Here is a 25,397-nt window from a genome sequence, read left to right on the forward strand (position 1 = left end):
CACGCAAACATCGAATTGACTATTGAAGATACAGTAATTGAGGGTGTGGATAACTACAAATACTTAGGAACATGGATAACATCAAATGTAGACCAAACCACAGCAATTAAGACACGTATTGAAATAGCATGTGCATCATTCATACTTAAGAAATTTCTTTGTTGTCGGGATATAAGGTTAAAACTACGCCTAAGGATGCTTCGGTGTTACGTGTTCTTTACTCTTCTTTCTGGCTTGGAAGCATGGACATTAAAACAAGTCTATCCGAATAAGTTGACCGCCTTTGAATTTTGGTGTTACAGAAGAATCCTCGCGCAAATAATATTAACTATCAAAAGACGAAAACTTGAGTACTTGGGATATGTGGTGAGAGTGCAAAAATACTCATTATTACAACTTATTATGCAAGGCAAAATCCGAGGAAAACGAAATGTGGGAAGACAAAGAACATCCTGGGAATGGTTCGAATGCAGTAGTGCAGAGCTATTTAGAGAGGCAGTCAACAGGGTCCGCATTGCCATGATGATTTCTAACCTTCGATAGAAGATGGAATTTAAAGAAGAAGAACTGTCTATCCAACCTTTACCGGAGATGGCTGCATTACTATTCAGTAGATACAAAATATTTAGTAGAATAACCAGATTTTATTATAAAAAATATTTTTGCATTAATTACTATTTAGTACAAAAAAATTTAGTATAATATCCAGTTTTTATTCTAAACTATATCGTTAAACGACAATTAGTGATCAGTGATCATTAATAAAAGTGACATATGAGTGATCAATAAAAACTAAAATAAAATAAAATAAAACAAGTACTTTTTCTATAAGCAAAACACCGCCAAATATATTCATAGTCGTCCCATAAACAATTTGTCGCTAAGTATAAAACATTAAAATTGTATGCAACAACAATTGAAAAATATATTACATTGCAATCAATAATAATCAACAAAGTCGATTAAGAATAACCAACATAAACAATCTTCTAATCAATCAATTAACTCTCTTTGTTCTAAACCAGCTTGTTACTTTTATCAGACATCACAAAAATATAAAAGTAACCCATGAAAATCAAAAGGAAGGAATGGACACTTTGCAGTCTCGCAAAAGGGCAAGAAATGACAACACTAAAGATTGAAAGCACTTACACCAACGGCTCAGAGATTGCTGATGAATAGATAAAGTACCTGATGAGACCAACCAACCCAGAACTAGTGAAGATAAAAAACATGCAACCCTCATCCATATTTGTTATTGATAAAGGCAAGACAAAACATCTTACACATAACCTTTGACCTTTATCGAAACTTTACCAAAGCACTCAAAGAGAAAAAACTCTTACACGAGGAAAGAAAGTTTCGAGTTGTGCTATATTTGGGGCTTCTCTACCTTTTCTTTGGTGCTTCGTCCCTCTGTATAATTTGTTTTATTCTAGAGTCTAGAGCAGGGGTTCCCAACCGGTGGTACGCGGAAAAATTTCAGGTGGTACGCGTCACGTGGGTGAAACAATAGATTACGCTGGGCCTCTGTTTGCGAAAGTGCAAGTACAGTTGTTGTGTTTCCATATTTAGCTATGAAGCAGTTTTTGGTGAACCCTGGGACTTCAAAGGATAATGTTAAAAAACCTAAACCGCAGTCTAATCGGAAATACCACGTAAACTACTTACATTGTGGTTTTATAGTGAAGCCTGGCACAGACGTTAACAGACTATTCCTCGATATATTGCTTGTTTCGAAACGCTTTTGAACCAAAGCATGATGCCTTCTATGCTGATACGTCAGCAACACACAACACACAAGCACTCTGATATGGTTGGTAAGCTGGCCGAATTTTTTTTAAAGAAAATCTACTTTTTTTAAGAAAACAAAAATAAATGCACATCTAGCTTTGTAAATATGATAATAACAAAGACATCCTACCTTGCTAGATGTAGAATTGCAAAGGATGGAAAGCCTCACACAATAGGTGAGACCCTTTTACTACCGGCCACTGTGGAAATGGCCCAAACCGTGTTAGGAGAAAAGGCAGCCAACGAAATTTAAAAAATACCACTGTCAAACAACACAATGAAAAGACGAATTACTGATATGTCTTCCAGTATTGAAGAACAATATCCTTCAAAACTTCATAAATGCACATATTTTGCACTTCAAGTAGACGAAAGCACCGATATAACAAACATAGCACAGCTTCTCGTATTTATACGATTTGATTTCTATGAAGAAGTTATAGAAGAGTATTTGTTCTGCAAACCACTTAAATGTTTTGTTTCTTCAGAGATTACAGAGAAACTCATATGTCGGGTAAATTTACATGACTCGCAGCAAAAATAAAGAAAATTTCTCCTGAATGCCCAAGTACACATTGTGTCATACACCGAGGAGAATTAGAATTAGAAATAATTAGTAGATATATTTCTAGAAAATTAGGATCGGGGGAGGGCTTCCTTCCATTTCATGTGCCTCTTCCCCACGCCGGTGTTGGGTGTTACTCCAAAATCTTGGTGGTACGCCAAAATCTTCAGCATATTTCAGGTGGTACGCAGTTGCTTGAAGGTTGGGAACCCCTGGTCTAGAGCATTCTGGTGCCATATTGTAGGGGTTTGTCTGTATAGATAGAATATTTTTTTCTTTGAGGAGCAACATCAAACTATTAGCTTATAATCTTGCTTGAATAGATACTTTTCAAAAGTGTTGTATTGGTAAATAAATATGAGTTACACAATATTAAAAAATAAATAAAACATTGATTATGTTTGTTACATAACTAACTTATAATAATTGTTATTGCAGAAATTAGAAGAACAAGTAACCACAGGGAAAACCAGAACTATCGGTCTTTCCAATTTTAATATTTCACAGATTCAAAGGATACAAAAAATTGCTAAGATACAACCAGCTAATTTGCAAGTTGAGATACATCCTTACTTTCAACAAAAGGAATTACGTGATTTTGCTAAAACAAACAACATTACTGTAACGGCATATTCTCCATTAGGAGCACCTGGTCTTAACAAATATTTTAAAGAATCAAACAAACCGTAAGTATTCAAGTCCAATAAAAGTTTTTTAATATTTTTTTTATGTATCGGTTTATTTCTAAAAATTATACATCAACGATTTTAATATACTGTGCGAAGAAAAAATCAGCCGTACACTGTTTGGTTTTCGGAATGCAGTGGGACGAGAGAGGCTCTCTTTAGTATACAAGTGCTATTTAAACGATGATGTAGATACGTAACTTGCGATATTTATGCGTGCTTCATTACGATAAAGCGTTTGATACAGTAAAGCAGAAGCTGATGGAGACATTAGCCAATATTAGAATAAACATCTTTGATCTAAGAATTATTAGCAATCTGTACTGGAATCAAATATAGTTTATCCGGACAGAGGCAGGAAAATCAGACGATATCAAAATCAAACGTGGGGTCTGTCAGCGATGTATACTATCACCACTGCTGTTCAACATATAGGTACTCTGAGTAAATATGTCAAAAAGAAGTGGATGTGATCTCCACCATCTCCAATTCAAAATGTAGGTATGTGATATTTAAGAAGGAGCAGCAATTTATCAATATCAATGATTTATCAATACCCATAAAAATCAGGTTATTACGATGTTATTTATCTTTACTATACTGTTATACGAAGTTGAGTTGTGGACCCTCACAGACCCTGCAAGAAAATTGAGGCTTTCTAAATGTGGATTTATCGTCGAATTCTGAAGTTATCTTGTACCGACCGAGTTACTAATCAAGGTGTTTTGTTCAGAATGCAAAAAAGAAAAAGAGCTGTTAACCATAATAAAAACAGCCAAAATCGAATACCTCGACCACATCATGACGAACAACGAGAGATATACACTGTTGCAACTAATCTTAAAGGGAAAAGTAGAAGGAAAACAAGGACCAGAAAGGGGAAGAATTTTCTGGCTGAAAAATTTACGTACGTGGTTTAACACAACAACCCCAAATCTTTTCAAAGCAGCAGCCTGCAAAATACAGATTTCCATTAGTCGCCAACATCCGAAATACACAGGCACTACAAGAAGAAGAAGATATAATCGGTTTAGCAAAAGCGCGAACCGGTTAAGGATTTTCCAGTAAAACCGTAATTACTAAAAAAACGGACATGTATTACAAACTCATCATACAAGGATACAATGAATGAGTTGAAGTAATTTACATTCGGTCTAAGTGTTATCGTTTGGCGTTCTATTACTCCTGTCGCCAGGGGGGTACAACGGCCTCCTTTATTCAGATGGACCTACCCAAGTTTTTTTCATGTATTTTGACCCGTAGAACATGAAATTTTTGGGTAACTTGAGGAATTACACAACAGCGATTTTTCGCAAAAGAAAACATTTTTTTGTATTTTTTGGGTCATTCTAAGCAAAAAATGTTCCTATAAGTTATTTCGTAGGTGCATAGTTTTCGAGATAAACGCGGATGAACTTTCAAAAAATCGAAAATTTGCAATTTTTGAACCCGAATAACGTTTAATTAAAAAATAAAATAGCAATTCTGCTTACCGCATTAGAAATTTCAAGTCAAATTATATCAGTTTAGATTATTTGCATTGCTAAAAATTAATTTTTTTATTGTTAAACAACGCTATAAACACATCGTGCTTAAGTGATGTTTTCAATGCATTTCTCATTATTTAAAATCGAACCAGTAGGCATGCCTGCTTACAAATAGGCAATTTCTACGTAGCATGAATTAAAACGCATGCATTGGGCACGGGAAACAATATTTGTTTATAGCTTTGTGTGAGAATAAAAAAAATTAGTTTTTAGCAATGCAAATAATCAAAACCGGTATAATTTGACTTGAACTTTCAAATGCGGTAAGCAGAATTGCTATTTTATATTTTAATCAAAAGTTATTCGGGTTCAAAAATTGCAATTTTTCGATTTTTTTAAAAGTTAACCGCGTTTATTTCGAAAACTATGCATCCTACGAAAAACCCTGTAAGAACATTTTTTGCTTAGAACCCAAAAAATACAAAAAATGTATTGTTTTGCGAAAAATCGCTGTTTTGTAATTCCTCAAGTCCTTGGTTTATAACAATCTTATCGACATCCGGATCAACTGTTACCCAAAAAATTCGTGTTCTACGGGTCAAAGTACATAAAAAAAACTTGGGTAAGTCCATCTGAATAAAGGAGGCCGTTGTACTCCCCCTGGCGACAGGACTATATGACTTTATTGAAAAAAGTAAGCAAATTTGGACACTTGGTAGATTCAAAATATGTGAAAATTACATTTTATCGTGAATGTGTTCAGTCTTTAGGCTCTTTTGATCATTTTAACTTATTATTCTTTTGTTATAATGCTATAGAAGTGTCTAGAGAGAAAATAATTTAAATGAAATTTGTAATCAAACTCACCAATTACGACTGTACCAAATCAAAATTAGTGGGCCTCTTAGTCGAAATTTTAATCTATACTCAAATCACAATAAAGATGCTCTAGAAATAAACATCAAAATAAACCATCAATAAGACCCGCTATAAACAGCTTAAAAACCAAATAAGAAGAAAAATTAGGGAGGCTAAAGAAACCTACTTCTCTGAAAAATGTAAAGAAATAGAAGAATTGCAAAACAGATATCACAACTTCAACCTACATAAAAAAGTCAAAGAACTAGCCGGAATAGGAAATAGAAGAACCTCAAATATATAATGGAGACAGAACGAAAACTACCACGATGGAAAGAGTACATCGAGGAACTATTTCGTGACCAGGGAGAAGTTAGTACATCCGTAGATACCCAAACCGGAGATGTTGGCCCAGAGATAACCAAATCAGAGATTAGTCAGGCAATAGATTCTATGAAAACCAATAAATCTGCTAGTTCTAGATGAATTACCAAGCGAGCTGATAAAGTTGGTCAACGAGAAAAACCTGGACATAATAGTGGAACTGTGCAACGCTATCTATACTACGGGAATCATCCCTAGAGAAATGTTGACATCAGCATTTGTGTGTTTGCCAAAGAAAATGAATGCCAAAAATGCAGTGACTACCGAACCATAAGCTTAATGTCACATACCTTGAAAATTCTGCTGAAAATTATCCACGCCAGAATACACTCTAAACTGGAGCTGGATGTAAGTTACACTCAATATGGGTTCTGCAATGGTATGGGTACCAGAGAGGCATTATTCCCCTTCACCGTGCTGACACAGAGATGTTTGGATGTTAACCGTCCTCTTTAAGTCTGTTTTACAGAATACAATAAAGCGTTTGATAAAGTAAAACATGATCGACTCATGGAAATTCTGAAAACTAAAAACCTAGATGAAAGAGATTTAAGACTAATAACACAGCTCTATTACAATCAGTGAGCAATAGTAAGAATTAAAAAAGAAACATCTGAATAAATAAAAATAAAGAGAGGAGTCAGGCAAAGCTGCATACTATCACCTCTATTATTTAACGCTTATTCTGAAGATGCGACAAACGCATCTGAAAGAATAATGCGAGAAACTCTGGAAGATGAAAAAGTCGGCATAAGAGTAAACGGAGTCTTAGTTAACAACATCAGATATGCAGATGATACAGTAATAATAACCGATAGTTTACAAGACCTGCAAAGACTCATGAGTAAAATAGTAAGGTGTAGTAGGGAATACGGACTCTCTCTTAATATCAAAAAGACGAAGTTTATGAAAATTAGTAAAAATAACCATAATACTAACGAAATCTTAATAGTAGAGGGCCAATAGATCGAAAGAGTAAAAAGTACACTTACCTAGGAACACTTATAACAGCAAATAATGACTGCATTGCAGAAATCAAAGTCAGAATCGAAAAAGCACGTTCTAATTTTATGAAAATGAAAAAGATCCTATGTAGCAAAGATTTAACATTAGCTCTTAAAGTACTATACTATACTATGGAGTGTATATAAGTGTACTATACTATGGAGTGGAATCACGGACGTTAAATGTATAGACACTGACACGACTTAACGCCTTTGAAATGTGGACCTATAGAAGAATTATGAGGGTTTCCTGGGTAGATAGAGTTACAAACAACGAAGTACTGAGAAGAATAGGTAAAGAGAAGGAAGTTGAACTTACAATTAAAGAAAGAAAACTACAGTATCTCAGACATGTGATGCGGGGCGAGAAGTATGGCATCATGCGACTCATAATGCAAGGAAAGATAGATGGCAGAAGAAGCATCGGAAGAAGCCGAATTTTATGGCTGAAGAACCTGAGAGAATGGTTTGAATGCAGCTCAAAACAACTATTTAGAGCTACTGCCTCACAAATTAAAATCGCTATGATGATTGCCAACCTCCGTAGCGTAGATGGCACCTGAAAAAAAGGAAGAAATAAACAAACCAAAACATGTTAAATTATACGAGTAGCACTCCCGAATCATAATTTACAATGTATAAACTTTGCAAATCATGATTTGGGATTTACAATGGATATACATTATAAATCATGATTTGGGGAGTGCTCCTTGTTACATTTAACTTGTCTTGGTATGTTTATTTCTAGTGCATCTTTATTGTGACTTTAGTATAGAAACGTGTCTTCCAGCAACGGGCAACGTGACTGCACAATATACACTAAACTATAGATAACGGCCTTCTTGCACTATTATGCGTTATAATGCCTTTTGACCTGCTTCGGTTATTTTATTTGTTTCTAGATTTCTATGTGGGGTTGTGTATCTTCTGCTACAGAGCACGGTTAAATTATGAAACCAAGTCATTGTTTTACAAAAAATTTATTTTAAGCAAAATTCAATGTAATATTATATTAGTTCAACCTTATATTGACCAGTTATCAATTATTAAAAATTATTAAAGTATTATTAATAATTTTAGAATATTATTAAAACTTGATTTTTTTAGTGAAATTACTTTACCAGATATCCTAAACGATGAAACTGTAACCAAAATAGCAGCATCCCACAAGAAATCGCCTGCTCAAGTTGTACTGAGATTTTTGATACAGCTAGACCTAATCATTATTCCCAAAAGTACAAATCCAAAACGACTAGCGGATAATTTTGATGTATTTGATTTTACGTTGAACGATGAAGAAATAAAATCCTTGGAGAAATTGGATAAAGGAAAAAAGGCTAAGATATTTAATATGCAGTATTTGGCAGATCAGTAAGTATAATGATTATAATAAAAATAGACGGTTTCGTTTTGATTCAATTCGAGTCTCTTAACATCCTCTGACACGTGTTTTTAGTTTTAACCTTTATCAAAGAGGCTTTGCAACAAGACTGAACTGAATGAAAACGCACCGACTGGTTGGAAAATAAATATTTAAATTTTCTCTAACGTATGCCTTTAGCGACCTCTAACGAGGAAAATTTAAGTGAGCGTCGATAACGATTACAGTAAACCATGATACAATAACCCAAGATACGACACGTAGCGTTCCTAATTTCGCTCATGTCGCGCATGACGTCACGTTGTGAATAGATCCTTTAAATTTCGAATGCATTGCCATTATGATTCGGGGATTTTAGCTTTTAATATCAGCTTAATAATATTTTAGCTTTAATAGTTGTGAAATTTTCTAAAAGTGCTGTTTGGTTTAGTATGATTAAATATAATTATTGAGAACATAATCTAATAATAGAAATAAATTACAACCATGATTTTTTATTATCAGGCAAGATACGTCTCATTATTTACCAGGTGTCCCCTTATATTTTCCCCCATTTTAACTGCTTATAACTTCTAAACAACCCAGATAAAAATATGTGGTTTTCGCTGAAATGTCGTAATGAGAAATGCAATGTGGAAATCACATAACTAAATAACATATTTTTGATTAAAAATAACTAAACAAATTGATTTTCTGTTATGTGATTTCCACATTGTATCTCTCATTTTAAAAATTAATTACTCAGTTATTTGACAACCGATTTTAAAAAACTTTATATCGCTGGATAGGTGAAAGACCGTTCTTTTAAATTACAAAAAAAAATACTGTCACTAATATATTATCACTCTAAGATCTCTTATTCATTAATTATATTCATGATCACACCTCCTAATGGATATTCAAATATAACTGATATAAGGAGTCTTTAAATCTAACGATGAATATAATATACTTTTTATCTATACATTTTGCTTAATAATAAGAAAACAACAAGGCATTTAATAATAAAATTTGGGGGGAAAGATATTTTAATTAAAACACAGATTTACTTATAAATAATTAATTTCACTATTTTTTAAATTTTTTTAATGTTTCTTTTTCTTGTAATTCTAGCATTATAAAGATCATTATTTATTTGTCTTATACGGAAATACATTCTCGAACGAAAAACAGCGTCTTGGTTTTAACTGGACAAGAAACAGAAGCAGTCATGTTTAGTAATGTTTTTAAATAATTTTTACATATTAAGATGTTATCAGAATTGACGCTTTGAAATATTTTTCCAGTTCTCCCATTTGCGCCAGATGCGAGCGTTGTTAACGTTAAAATTGTACGCACGTTTACATAATTGTTTCCACACACATCGCACTTTTTTGTCTTTTGGGAAACTAAAAATCTTAATATTCGTATCGAAACCTTGCAACTGATTGTCGACATTACAACCAAACACGGCACACCTCATTTTTAATAAAAGTTTAACAAATTATAAGTAAAATTCACTTTAAACACAAAAATAAATACTGTTTACTATACGACAACACTGAATATAGTGCTGTTCTACTCACAGAGTGACGTAGCTACGTAGGCACCGCCCACCTGCTCCATGTCATATCTTCAGAGTTATTGTATCATGACAGTAAACTATAAACCTGAAGCATATCCATGCCATCGGGCGTTGCGAGGAATCCATTGCACTAAAGCATCAGCAGTTTACCCATCAAAGTCGCCATCATTTTGTACCTAATCTGCACGGTGCACGTACAGACGATATGCAGAGGCGCATCTCTCTCGCTGGTGTGACGTCACGCGCGAGAAGAAAGTTTTGTAAATGCATATCATTTTAGGAGATACGTTCCAGTTTTATCGAATTTAAAATGATAGCGTCTGATTTTTTGATTAAAAATGATTATAAGGGATTACAAGGTACTATTATTATTCCTAGGGATTTAAAATTTGTCCACCTAAACGTTCTTCATTAAAAATGTATTTGAAAATAATTTTCGAGAAAATACGTCCAAAAATAATAAGGCTTGATTATTAATTCAAGAATACTATAAATACTTTTTTGCAGTATTGTCGTAATAACTTGATATAATGTTTTATCTTTTAAATTGCCAGGTGTTTAAAAAATATTTTCAAGAAACAAAAACATTGATGTTATAAATGTTATATCGTCCTAGCAAAAAAAAGGAAAGAAAAAATGCAGACATTTTATAGAATATTTTATTGCAAGAGAACAAAAAAATAAAATACTATTATTATATTTTAAACTTTAAATGCTCCTTTGAGCATTTTTATACTAATTTGTCTATTTAACTCTCGTAGCCTAATATAACTTCGAGCTTTAGCAAAGTAAAGGACAACTTCGTAAGGCACTGATGTAGTTGTTATTTGTGACATTGTTTTATCAGATAATTCGTGAAAAATTTTCTCCTCTTTAGATAAAGAGTTACTATGCATTTTGTGGAACTCCGTCTCCAGTTTCAGAGCCAATTCCCACAAATTATCATTTGGATGTAAAAGAGAACCTCTAGAGACAGCTTGTATCCAGTCAGGGGCTCTATTCATGTCTCTACTAATGTTGAAATTAATTGTTCATCACATGTTGGAAGCTGTGACTCCTCAGTAATCGTCTCTATGTTCTTTTTATGTGCTAATATACAACTTGAAATACTGTTTGATGATTTTATAATATCTTCCACCTCTCCTCTACGTCTTCTTTTTGTGATTATCAGTGTTCTTTCCTCAGATTTCCGCTTTAGGTCAGTATTTGATGAGCCTCTAGGTAAGTTTAGAGAAGAGTAGATACTGAACCTTGTAGAGATTCATCAGCCTTTAAATGACGAGCATTCTTTGGAGAGTAATTCAAAAGCCTTTGTTTCAGAGTAATTTCATAATGTTGTTCTCCAAATGTATTGAGCAAATCGTTACTGAAAAAAGTTAAAGTTACTTATATATAAAATATATGATTATAGATATAAATATTTATTTAATATAGCTCTTTTTTGATATCTTCTTATTACTTATTTTTGATATTATATAAATTTCTTATAAGTATGCATTTTATAATTAATTCCAAACTTACATTTTTTAAATTAATTTTATTATATATCTTCTCTGCGACAAGCGATTATTATCCATGGTTTCGACTAATTATCTGTCTTTGGAACGGTGATGTATTTTATTTTAGCTAATTTTTCTATTTAACTCTCGTAGCCTAATATTACTTCGAGTTTGAGCGAAGTAAAGGACAACTTCGTAAGGCACTGATGTAGCTGTTATTTGTGACATTGTTTTATCAGCTAATTTGTGAAAAATGTTCTCCTCTTTAGATAAAGAGTTATCATGCATCTTATGAAACTCCGTCTCCAGTTTCAGAGCCACTTCCCACAAATCATCATTTGGATGTAAAGAGAACCTCTAGAGTCAGCTTGTATCCAGTCAGGGGCTCTATTCATGTCTCTATTAATGTTGAAATTATTTGTTCATCACATGTTGGAAGCTGCGACTCCTCAGTAATCGTCTCTATGTTTTTTTTATGTGCTAATGTACAACTTGAAATACGGTTTGATGATTTTATATCTTCCACTTCTCCTCTACGTCATCTTTTTGTGATTATCAGTGTTATTTCCTCAGATTTTCGCTTTAGGTCAGTATTTGATGAGCCTCTAGGTAAGTTTAGAGTAGGTACTAAACCTTGTAGAGATTCATCAGCCTTTAAATGACGAGCATTCTTTTGAGAGTAATTAAAAATCCTTTGTTTCAGAGTAATTTCATAATGTTGTTCTCCAAATGTATTGAGCAAGTCGTTACTGAAAAAAGTTAAAGTTACTTATATATAAAATATATTATTATAGATAGAAATATTTATTTAATACAGCTCTTTTTTGATATCTTCTTATTACTTATTTTTGATATTATATAAATTTCTTATAAATATGCATTTTATAATTAATTCCAAACTTACATTTTTTAAATTAATTTTATTATATATCTTCTCTGCGACAAGCGATTATCCATGGTTTCGACTAATTATCTGTCTTTGGAAAGGTGATGTATTTTATTTTAGCTAATTTTTCTATTTAACTCTCGTAGCCTAATATTACTTCGAGTTTTAGCAAAGTAAAGGACAACTTCGTAAGGTACTGCTGTAGTTGTTATTTTTGACATTGTTTTATCAGATAATTTGTGAAAAATGTTCTCCTCTTTAGATAAAGAGTTACCATGCATTTTATGGAACTCCGTCTCCTGTTTCAGAGCCACCTCCCATAAATTATCATTTAGATGTAAAAGAAAACCTCTAGAGACAGCTTGTATCCAGTCAGGGGCTCTATTCATGTCTCTACTAATGTTGAAATTAATTGTTCATCACATGTTGGAAGCTGTGACTCCTCAGTATTCGTCTCTATGTTCTTTTTATGTGCTAATGTACAACTTGAAATACTGTTTGATGATTTTATAATATCTTCCACCTCTTCTCTACGTTTTCTTTGTGTGATTATCAGTGTTCTTTCCTCAGATTTCCGCTTTAGGTCAGTATTTGATGAGCCTCTAGGTAAGTTTAGAGTAGGTACTGAACATTGTAGAGATTTTATCAGCCTTTAAATGACGAGCATTCTTTGGAGAGTAATTCAAAAGCCTTTGTTTCAGAGGAATTTCATAATGTTGTTCTTCAAAATGTATTGAGCAAATCGTTACTGAAGAAAATTAAAGTATTATACATAAAATATATTATTATAGATATAAATATTGATTTAATACAGCTCTCCTTTGATATCTTCTTATTACTTATTTTTGATATTATATAAATTCCTTATAAATATGCATTTTAATGTAATTCCAAACTTACATTTTTTAAATTAATTTTATTATACAGGATGTCCCGAAAAGTTTGGTCATAAATTATACCACAGATTCTGGGGTCAAAAATAGGTTGATTGAACCTCACTTACCTATATACAATAGTGCACACAAAAAAAGTTACAGCCCTTAGAAGTTACAAAATGAAAATCGATTTTTTTCATATATCGAAAACTCTTAGAGATTTTTTATTGAAAATGCACATGTGGCATTCTTATGGCAGAAACATCTTACAAAAAAATTAAAGGGACATTTTTGCACCCATAAAAATTTTATGGGGGTCATGTTCTTTTAAACCCCCCCAAACTTTTGTGTACGTTACAATTAAATTATTATTGGGGCACCATTAGTTAAACACAATGTTTTTAAAACTTTTTTGCCTCTTACTACTTTTTCGATAAGCCAGTGTTTATCGACATATTTTGAATATTTTTAGAATCCACCACATATTTGTATATGGTTAAGTATGATTATTTATAGAGACCTGTTAATAATCTGAAAATTTATTTATAATTTACATTTTAGGTATATTTTAAAAAAGAAGCCACATCTCCATAAACGGTGACTTGTCAAAAAAAGACTAAGAGGCAAAAAAGTTTTAAAAACACGGTGTTTAACTAATGGCACCACAATAATAGTTTAATTGGAACGTACACAAACATTTGGGGGTTTAAAGGAACAAAACCCCCATAAAATTTTTATGTAAATATATTAAAAAAGAAGCCGCATCTCGATAAAAACTGGCTTATCGAAAAAATATTAAGAGGCAAAAAAGTTTTAAAAACGGTGTGTTTAACTCATTGTACCACAATATTGAATTAATTGGAACGTACACAAAAGTTTTGGGGGGGTTTCAGGGAACAAAACCCCCATAAAATTTTTGGACAAACTTCACTATAATTTTGTTTTAAGATGTTCCTGCCATATGAATGATACATGTCGATTTTCAATCAAAAATCTCTAATAGTTTTCGACATATTGAAAAAAATCGATTTTCATTCTGTAACTTCAAAGGGCTGTAACTTTTTTTGTCAGGCCATTTGTACTAAGGTAAGTTAGTTTCAATTGAACTATTTTTAACCCCAAAATATCTGGTATAATTTATGACCAATCTTTTCGGGACACCCTGTATATCTTCTCTGCGACAAGCGATTATCCATTGTTTCGGCAAATTATCTGTCTTTGGAAAGCTGAAGTATTTTATTTTAACTAATTTTTCTATTTAACTCTTGTAACCTCATATTACTTTGAGTTTTAGCGAAGTAAAGGACAACTTCCTAAGGCACTGATGTAGTTGTTATTTGACATTGTTTTATCAGCTAATTTGTGAAAAATGTTCTCCTCTTTAGATAAAGAGTTACCATGCATCTTATGGAATTCCGTCTCCAGTTTCAGAGCCACTTTCCACAAATCATCATTTGGATGTAAAAGAGAACCTCTAGAGACAGCTTGTATCCAGTCAGGGATTCTATTCATGTCTCTATTAACGTTGAAATTATTTGTTCATCACATGTTGGAAGCTGTCACTCCTCAGTAATCGTCTCTATTTTTTTTATGTGCTAATGTACAACTTGAAATACTGTTTGATGGTTTTTTTTAATATCTTCCACCTCTTCTCTACGTCTTCTTTTTGTGATTATCAGTTTTCTTTCCTCAGATTTTCGCTTTAGGCCAGTATTTGATGAGCCTCTAGGTAAGTTTAGAGTAGGTACTGAACATGGTAGAGATTCGTCAGTCTTTAAATGACGAGCATTCTTTGGAGAGTAATTAAAAATCCTTTGTTTCAGAGTAATTTCATAATGTTGTTCTCCAAATGTATTGAGCAAGTCGTTACTAAAAAAAGTTAAAGTTACTTATACAGTGAGCACGTAAAGGTTGGAATAAATTCATTTTCTCGAGAATAGATAACTTTGGAAAAAAATCCCGAAACAGGTCAATTTGTATTTTTAAATTACGACTTTTTGGCATATATATCATACTAGTGACGTCACGCATCTGGGCATGATGACGTCATCGATGATTTTTTTAAATGAGAATAGGGGTCGTGTGATAGCTCATTTGAAAGGTAATTCAATTTTCTATTCAGTTATATAAACATTACCATAATTATTTATACAGGGTGTCCAAAAAAATGTTTTTGGATTAAATTTATTGACATAAAAAGAAGATTGTATTTAATTTATTTAGTTCAAAATACATTTTACTGCTCTCAGAAAACTGAAAAAATATTTATTTGAAAAATAATCATTGCTTTTCGCTTAAATTAAATGTTCAAACTATCACGAGGCTGGTGGGTGGCGGCTTTAATATTGAATTAAAAAAAAAACAATATTTATTTGCCAAATAAACATTTTTTTCCTGTTTTCTGATAGCAGTAAAATGTACTTTGAATTAAATAAATTACACACTTTCTTCTTTTTATGTAAATAAATTTAATTTAAAACAATTTTTTCGAACACCCTGTATAACTAATTATGTTAATGTTTATATTACTGAATAGAGAATTGAATTACCTTTCAGATGAGCTATCACACGACCCCTATTCTCATTTAAAAAAATCATCGATGACGCCATCACTCCCAGATGGGTGACGTCACTAGTATGATATATATGTCAGTAAGTCGTAATTTTAAAATAAAAATTGACCTGTTTTGGGATTTTTTTCCAAAAACGTCCATTTTCGAGAAAATGAATTTATTCCAACCTTTACGTGCTCACTGTATATAAAATATATTATTATAGATATAAATATTGATTTAATACAGCTCTTCTTTGATATCTTCTTATTACTTATTTTTGATATTATATAAATTCCTTATAAATATGCATTTTAGAATTAATTCCAAACTTACATTTTTTAAATTAATTTTATTATATATCTTCTCTGCGACAAGCGATTATCCATTGTTTCGACAAATTATCTGTCTTTGGAAAGCTAAAGTATTTTATTTTTAACTAATTTTTCTATTTAACTCTTGTAGCCTCATATTACTTCGAGTTTTAGCGAAGTAAAAGGCAACTTCGTAAGGCACTGATGTAGTTGTTATTTGTGACATTATTTTATCAGCTAATTTGTGAAAAATGTTCTCCTCTTTAGATAAAGAGTTATCATGCATCTTATGAAACTCCGTCTCCAGTTTCAGAGCCACTTCCCACAAATCATCATTTGGATGTAAAAGAGAACCTCTAGAGACAGCTTGTATCCAGTCAGGGACTCTATTCATACTCTATTAATGTTGAAATTATTTGTTCATCACATGTTGGAAGCTGTGCCTCCTCAGTAATCGTCTCCATGTTCTTTTTATGTGCTAATGTACAACTTGAAATACTGTTTGATGCTTTTATAATATCTTCCACCTCTTCTCTATGCCACCTCGGCAATTTATGCCAGACCCACACGATACCAAAAACAATACAAATAATAAATTGAATATTAATACGTTCAATAATGTCTAATAATTAAAAGTAACAAAATATATTCTCCGCTCCGTAAAACTATCAGGTGTAAAGAATTTCACAAATGCATGTAAAAATGTATCTGTAAGTCAAGTGGCAAGTGCGTGGGTTCCACGAAGCTGACGTCGTGCGCGAAACGGACGGAATTAGGCGCCAAAATCGGCATACCGTCTGTACGTGTACCGTGCCTGCTATGTACCGAGTATAAGGTGAAACCAAATAAAAATAGACGGTTTCGTTTTGCTTCAATTCTAATCTCTTACCATCCGCTGACAAGTATGTCTAGGTTTACCCGTTATCAAGGAGGCTTTGTAACAAGACTGAACTGAATGAAAACGCACCGATTGGTTGAAAAATATATTTAAATATCCTGCCAACGTATGCCTTTAGCAACCTCTAACGAGGAAATATGAAGTAAGCGTCGATAACGATTAAAGTAAACTACGAACCTGATGCATATCCATGCCATCGGGCGATGCTAGGTATCTATTATTGCGTGAAACCAAATAAAAATAGACGGTTTCGTTTTGATTCAATTAGAGTCTCTTACCATCTACGTGGCAGAGTATGTACTTAAGATATCTCATTACCTTAAGTACATTTGCTTTAGTGTTGAAACGGTGTCTTCTTCTATAATGTCCCTAGTTTGAATTAACCACAAATTCTTAAATTTTCTTTATTTTTCTGTGGTAAACAAATTGTGTCCGGGCTATTTGTAATTACTGGTCTGATTTTTTGCTCTCTATATTGTCTAGTCTCTAAAACAAGCAATACTGCACTGCAGCCTTTTTATGCGCCTCTCAAGCTTTTGACAAATTATGGCACACAGGACTTCTGTACAAATTAAAGAAAAACCTACCTTACACTTACTTCAAACTGCTTCAATCATACCTTACAGAAAGGAGATATCTGGTAAAATATAGTGCAACCTATACAAAACTCTACCCCATCCTATCTGGTGTACCTCAGGGTAGTGTGCTCGGACCGATCCTATACCTAATATATACGGCTGACCTGCCAACAAGCAACGACCTAACACTTGCAACATTCGCAGATGATACTGCTTTCCTGGCCTCTCATGGTAATCCAATAATAGCATCAGAGAGACTGCAACTACATCCGAACAAAACAAATGAATGGCTTAAACTCTGGAGAATTAGAGTAAACCCCTCAAAATCCACACACATTACATTCACTCTAAGAAGAGGTACATGTCCAGAACTTAATCTCGATGGACATCCTTTACCTCAAAAGGATGACGTAAAATATCTAGGTATTCACCTTGACAAACGACTAACTTGGACCAAACATATATGGACGAAAAGACTTCAACTGGGAATTGTATACAGAAAACTTTACTGGATGTTGGGAAAAAACTCTCACCTATCGATCGATAACAAGCTGCTTATATACAAAACAATAATAAAACCCATTTGGACATATGGTTCGCAGCTCTGGGGATCAGTTAGCAAATCTAATATTATGAAAATACAAAAATTTCAATCCAAAACTCTAAGAACAATCGCTAATTCCTCTTGGTACATCCACAATGACGCAATACATAGAGATCTTCAGGTACTATCAGTCTCCGATGAGTGCAGAAAATCTTCTGAACAATATCAAAATAGGTTGCGGGTACATCCAAACACCCTGGCACACAATCTTCTCAACAACCAACAAGCGAAGAGATTGAAGCGATATGATCCCTTGGACCTACCTAACCGATCCTGACAGAGCCTACAGCAGAGGAAGCTCGCCTTCAACAGCGTCCAGCCATTGTGTTCTGTGCCAGTTTTAGTTTTAGTTTTCGTGCTCGCGTATCAGTGTATGTGCGCATCTCACCGCTAAACAAGGTAATGTGTGTGTCGTGATGCTTTGGTCACTGGACCTTACATCTCTCTGCCATTGTAAAGACAAACAATTTTACTTATTGTTTTCATTGTGAAACAGATTGTAAAAAAACTTGGATGTTAATAAAAAAAAAAAAAAAATATTGTCTGTTTTTTCAGCTGTTAATTTTTGAGTAAGTTGCGGTGTCTCTTTTTATGTTGTTCTGAAGCTATTTCCTTGTGGGATTTTTATGATTAACTATTTGGATGGGAAATAAGCCACAGTTAAATTGAAAAAATAATTTTATTAACGTTTCGAAGCCCAAATCGGGTTTCGTTGTCAAAATACAAAATACTACTAAAATAAACAAAAATGTTGTTGCTAAGTAAAAAAATTCTTCTAATAATTTATTTAATCTGACTCATTTATATTAACAATTCAGACGTACATTATATATTTTTAAGTAGAAAAACTTAAAACGATATTGCCAATATTTATGAGTTGCGGTCCTGGAACGACTTTACTAAAAGATAGTTCATTCGATTACATGAAATCAATCCCAACTCAAGAATATCCGTCACAAAAAAATCATAGTCTGTGATCTGTCTTTAAAAAGACAACCAAATGCAACGATGACAGTAAAATTCTCGCGTTAGAGATTCCATAGTAAATCACGAGGGAAAACCAGGAAAAAACCTCGTGATACTATCTCGACATCGTAAGTATTTGGTCTTATATTTAATTTACTTTCAAAAAACTAATACCAAATTCTGACTTTAATATGTTTAATTATAAATAATATTAATAATACATAGATATACAATAAGTAATACTAAAATATAAAATTTGTACTAACTCGATATGTTATTGACTTATTAATCGTGGTATTTTCTTTCTATTGACTTCCTTTTTCAGTATGAGTAACCAGATCCTACTGCATTCTACCGAGGAATTTGCGACACAATTGGTTTCATTTAGCATAATTAGAGCCGCTTCTATGATTATTCTCTTTTTACTATCTGATTCTTTCAGGACTATAGGTACTTGAATCTCTCCACTGAACTCTATGTTCATTATCCCATGCGTGTTGACATATTTGAGATCTATCAATAGATATAAGACTGATGTTCACTTATTCTAACGTTTAATGGTCTTGATGTTTCACCTAAATAAAATTGTTGGCATTCACAAGGTATTTTATAAATGCAATTCTTTGTTCGTTTTTGTTCATTGTTAGGTTTAGTTTTAGATAGAATAGATCTCTATGTGTTTGTTGTTTTGAATGTTGTTGAAATGTTGAATTTATTTTCTATTGTTTTAAGTTTCTCGGATAGTCATTTTATATATGTTTTTGAAATTTTCCTCGTATTATTTCTTGTGAATGTTGTAGGATCTCGTTCTAAGTTGTTCTGTTCCATTCGATCCAATCTTGACAATTCCTTATTGATAAACGATAAAGGATAATCATTTTTTAATAAAACAGAGTTTTCGTTAGAACAAGTAATTTTGGCTCTATCATATAAGGATTTAATGATTCCCTTTTTAACGTTGATGTTGTGATTTGATTTGTAATTGGGATATCTGTTGGTGTGTGTTGGTTTTCTGTACACTTGAGTCTCATATCCAGTATCCTTCTTTGAGACTAAAACATCGAGGAAAGGCAAAGTGTTATTGTATTCCTTTTCCATTGTAAATTTTATTGTCTCTTCTTGATCGTTTTTAATATTTAGGAATGTATCCAACAATTCTGATCTATGAGGCCATATTGAGAAAACATTATCTACATACCTCCATCACACTGTGGGTTTTAAATTTTGTTTAGAAATGATATTAGTTTCGAAATCCTCCTGGTTTTTTCTTGGTTTTCCCTCGTGATTTACTATGGAATCTCTAACGTGAGAATTTTACTGTCATCGTTGCATTTGGTTGTCTTGTTAAAGACAGATCACATGCTATGATTTTTTTTTGTGACGGATATTCTTGAGTTGGGATTGATTTCATGTAATCGAATGAACTATCTTTTAGTAAAGTCGTCCCAGGAACGCAACTCATAAATATTGGCGATATCATTTTAAAGTCTTCTACTTTAAAATGTATAATATACGTCTGAATTGCCAATATAAATGAGTCACATTAAATAAATTATTAGAAGAATTTTTTTACTTTTTACTTAGCAACAACATTTTTGTTTATTTTAGTAGTATTTTGTATTTTGACAACGAAACCCGATTTGGGCTTCGAAACGTTAATAAAATTATTTTTTCAATTTAATTGTGGCTTATTTCCCATCTAAATAGTTAATCTCTTTTTATAACCTCATTAATTACAATTACAAAATTTATTTATATTCCATGACCACGTTTTACTTCAAGTTTTACTGCCGCATATACTCTTTCTATAGTTGTTATTACATTGTTTAAAAAATATTAGTTAGTCAACGCAATAAATAAATTTGTTTGATTCTAATTGAGACAGTCACCAAATGTCACCACCATTTCTGTCATGGTTGCAATGTCACGCGTAACTACGATAAATCCAAAAGGCATAGACACCAAGTTGGATACGATCCTATTCATAACACACCAACTCACATAGATATTAAGAAAAATAAATATATGGAAAAATATATTTAGAAATTGAATTAATGATATCATACTATTATACATTATACATACAATAACATGACATCATTAATTCAATTTCTAAATATATTCTTACATATATTTATTTTTCTTAATATTTTTGCGATTTGGTATGTTATGAATAGGATCGTTTCCAATTTGGTGTCTATGTATTTTGGATTTATCGTAGTTACGCGTGACGTTGTGACCCTGACAGAAATGGTGGTGACATCTGGTGACTGTATTAATTAGAATCAAACAAATTTATTCATTGCGTTGACCAACTATTATTTCTTAAATAATGGTTATTATTATTGTTAAAAATTTTTAACTCTGTACTATCTGTTTTACATTAAAGGTTTATTAATTATTTGTTTTTTTTTTATTCCAGCATTGTCGACCATCCAGAGTATCCTTTCCATGAAAATATCTAAGTAATTGTAATTCTACATTAAGAATAAAAATATATCGTCTTTCTGTGTTTTGTGTTTAATTTTCTTTTCTTATTATTTAGTTTAAAGCAGAGCTGTAATAACTGAAGCGCATTTAAATCATTAGGAATCTCAGAAAACGACTTCAAATATTATGTAATTTATGGAAAGTGTGCTTTGAGCTCTTAACATTAGATCAAGTAGTTACTTTTTCTGAATTTATTAAGTCTACAAAAATATTAATTAAATCATGGATTTTGAAATTTTTCCAAAAGATGGAAAACATAATACATTGCGAAACAAAAAGAGATGAAGCTAGTGGAGATGGAAATGATCGTTATAAACGTACAAATTACATTATATTATATAGTTTCCCATCTTTAGACATATCAGAGGAGTATGACAACTGTCACTGTGACAGTAGAATTTTGTAAAATACTCCGGTCACAGTCGTCTAAAGGTGGGAAACTATGTAATGTAATGTTGGGAAACTATGTAATGTAATGTTAATTTATACCTTTATAAAGATCATTTCCACCTCCACCAGTTTTATTTCTTTTTGTTTCGCAATGTATTATGTTTTCCATCTTCTGCTTATCACTGTATTTTTCTAAATAAAAGAATCACCCTACTAGATACATAGGAACCTTGAGCTATTACATCCCTGGACCCTTCACATGTTGCAATAGTTGCAATGTTTATTTTTATGTCTATGGTAGGGGAGCCCAAGCGGGGATTTTTGCAGTTACTCGAGCGCGTCAGATTATCATATGGGAGAAACCTGGTGTCCTGCAGATGTACCTCTACCATATATTGACTCTTAACACAGGGGAGTTCGTTAAGGGGGGAGCGAAAAAAAAATTCTATCCTTAAAAATACCCGAAATTGTCAGATTAAGATAAGGTAAGTTAAGTACATGCAAAAGAGTGTATATTTCAAAAATCTGACGATTTGAGCATGGCGTAAGGAAATGGGCGAGTTAAAAATTTTCACAAAATAAAATCGAATAATTCGCAAAATGAACGTTAGGTCGAAAAACTAAAGAATACGTTTTCAATACTTTTCAAAAATCTATCGAATGATACCAAACATGACCCCCCACGAAGAGCGGTGGGGGGTAAATTTAAAATTTTAAATACAAATCCCGCGATATTTCGCAAAATAAACATTAGATCGAAAAACTGCAAAATACACTTAATCAATGTTTTTGAAAAATCTATCGAATGGTATCAAACTCGGCCCCCCACGGAGATGGGGTGGGGGGTTACTTTGAAATCTTAAATAGGAGCCCTAAATTTTTATTCCAGATTTGGATTCTTTACGTAAAAATAAGCAACTTTTATTCGAAACATTTTTTCGAATAATGGATAGATGGTGCTATAATCTGAAAAAACGATTGTTGGAAATGGAAAATTTAATTAAAAATGGCAAGCGCCCACTAAAATGAAAAACTTTACTTAACTTTTTTTGGTTTTAGGACCTACTCTTCACAACCCAATAGGTCCCCAAAGCGCTCCTGTGACTGCACATTTAGCATACTTTGCTCCCCTGCTACTAGTTTAGAACGTCAGAAATAGTATATTAAGTATGGAGAACGGTAAGGGTTTTATACTGATCGAAGACAATTGTTTGGAGAAGGAGCGGAGCGACGACTCCAATTATTGTCCGAGATCGGTTACCCTTAACGTTCGACATGCTTATAACGTTTTTTGCACGATTGATACCATTATAAATTATAAAATTAAACATTTTCGTCATATTGACTAGTTTCATTCATTTTATCAAGATAGATACTTTGGTTGTTAGGTAGTAACTAGGGTGCATAACAACAATGGAGAATTGAGTTTTTATTTAGTTGTCAATAATTTTAAGTACAATTTTGATGCAAGAATGCAAAGTGCAAAGGCAAGAATTTAAAAATCGAAGAAAAGACTCTATTGGCATATTTCGTTCAAAGACATATGCAGTTGAAAGCTCCTGGAAGCCTCTGGGCAGAATATTCAATGATTAAATCCACCGTTTTTCTTTATGATGGCATTGATATTTCCAAGTTTTCAACTTTGATCGCGTATTTGAAGAGCAAAAATGTTGGCTATAGGCCTAAGAAAGCGAGCATTTTTACACGGGAGCAATTTGAAAAATTTCTGATGGAAGCACCGGATGAAGAATTTCTAGTTCACAAGGTAATATAAGCTAGTTTAGGTAAAAGAAATACTCTAATGAAGATATTATCATAATTTGTAGGTCGCAATGATATTGGGAATATCTGGTGCCTGTAGAAGAGGAGAATTATATAATATTACTATGAATGACATCCAACAAACCGATGGTTAATGATTGTAAAAGTACCCAATACAAAAACGAACATCCAGCGTAATTTTACAGTCGTTAATAAACCAGACGATAAAATTCCATATTTAGAAATTCTGCAAAAGTATATAAAACTTCGTCCATTACAAGTAAAATCAAATCATTTGTTCTTAAGATACGCCAAAGGAAAATGATGTGCTCAAGTAATAGGGAAAGGGACAATCGGGGACTGGCCTTCTCAAATTGCCAAATTCTTAAATTTGCCTAATCCCGAGAACTATACTGGACATTCGTTCAGGAGGACATCAGCAACGCTTTTGGCTAATAAAGGTGTTGATGTCCTCGGATTAAAGCGTCATGGAGGTTGGCGTTCATCGACAGTGGCAGAAAGCTATGTAGAAGATTCTCTTCAAAATAAAATAGATTTTGCCGAAAAAATATTGTACAATACTAGTAATACTACTAATGTATGCGATTCTGCAGGAGTTTCTGTTAGAAGTGAAACCACAGCCCAAACAAGTGGGATTTCATTAAATAATTTAACAAATTGTACCATAAGTTTCAATATTAATAAATAATTCGTTAGTTTTCTTTATTCTTTCAAAAAATAAATTAAAATTAAGAGATTTTTTCACTCGACGGTAAGTAAATTACTTACCGTCGACTTGGAGTACTTACCGTCGAGTTGGATTACTTACCGTCGAGTTGCTAGTAAATGTCACCTACTGACGTAAAATCTGTCACGGTAAACAGTCAAAAATAATCAATCGTGCAAAAATGTGTACAAATTGAGCATTATAATAGAAAGTTGACAAATAATAGATCAGCTGTATTAAATACAGTTGATCTAATTTTGACGTTTATAGTTGTCATTTTGTTAAAGTTGTAAAAGTTTTAAAGTGTTGTGTTCTTGGTGTTTGAATAATAGTATATTATTCAACGAGCATGTAATGATCGTAATTCATCAGAGTGAGTAATAGCCATTACATGCGAGTAGAATACTATACTTTTTCTACGACCTTTTTTTTATTTAATTAGTAAAAAATGTAATTATCAACTACTCGAGATTTAAATTATAATAATTTAAAAAATACCTAAATGATATTTACCCCTATTACGTGGCTGAATAATTGGTTGCCTACTGTTACCAAATTCTTATTTATTGTAACAGTACAACTAGAAATAGTCAATATAAGTTATAGTCGTTTCCGAAAGGTTATAAGCTTAAATTTGTGCCTACTGTCAGTGAATCTAATAAATAGGAAATGGCTGATGTCGGTGGACATATTTCATATAAAATATAGTTATATTGTATATATATAATATAATAATATAACTATACTAATATGTTATAAAATATTTAACACAATATAACTTGAAAAATAAACACAATATTAGTTACAAATTCCAATTAACATAAACAAAATGCGCTAATGTCACTGTCACTAAAATAAATGATAAACGTCAAAATTTGTAGTAAACAAGATATAAACGTAAAAAATATACTGACATTGTTACAGTTAAAATTACTATAAAAATTTTTCGAAGTTAATTATTGATATAAATTACAATAATTATTGTATTAAATAAACAAGTTTAAGTAATTTTATTTGCAGTTTATATACGATTAATACTAAAAGTTGCATGCGCCCTTCTTCATCCCGTGAGTAATGACCCGTGAGTAACTTCAGCCCGTGAGTAATGAATTATTACTCACGGGTACAGTAATG

The 25,397-nt window shown here is 32.4% G+C and overlaps 1 protein-coding gene across 1 annotated transcript in view; it reads left to right on the top strand.

Moving 5' to 3' along the window:
* LOC114325589 (aldo-keto reductase family 1 member B1) overlaps positions 1–21,407 on the top strand; it is a 50,330-nt gene extending 28,923 nt beyond the window's left edge. The window contains exons 3-5 of the mRNA XM_028273688.2: positions 2,798–3,045; positions 7,886–8,149; positions 21,318–21,407. Of these exons, the coding sequence (XP_028129489.1) occupies positions 2,798–3,045; positions 7,886–8,149; positions 21,318–21,360 (555 nt within the window). The 3' untranslated portion in view covers positions 21,361–21,407. The remainder of the gene's footprint in view (positions 1–2,797; positions 3,046–7,885; positions 8,150–21,317) is intronic.
* Positions 21,408–25,397: the final 3,990 nt, after the last annotated feature.

Source organism: Diabrotica virgifera, chromosome 7, assembly GCF_917563875.1.
Source record: "Diabrotica virgifera virgifera chromosome 7, PGI_DIABVI_V3a".
Classification (NCBI taxonomy): Eukaryota; Metazoa; Arthropoda; class Insecta; order Coleoptera; family Chrysomelidae; genus Diabrotica; species Diabrotica virgifera.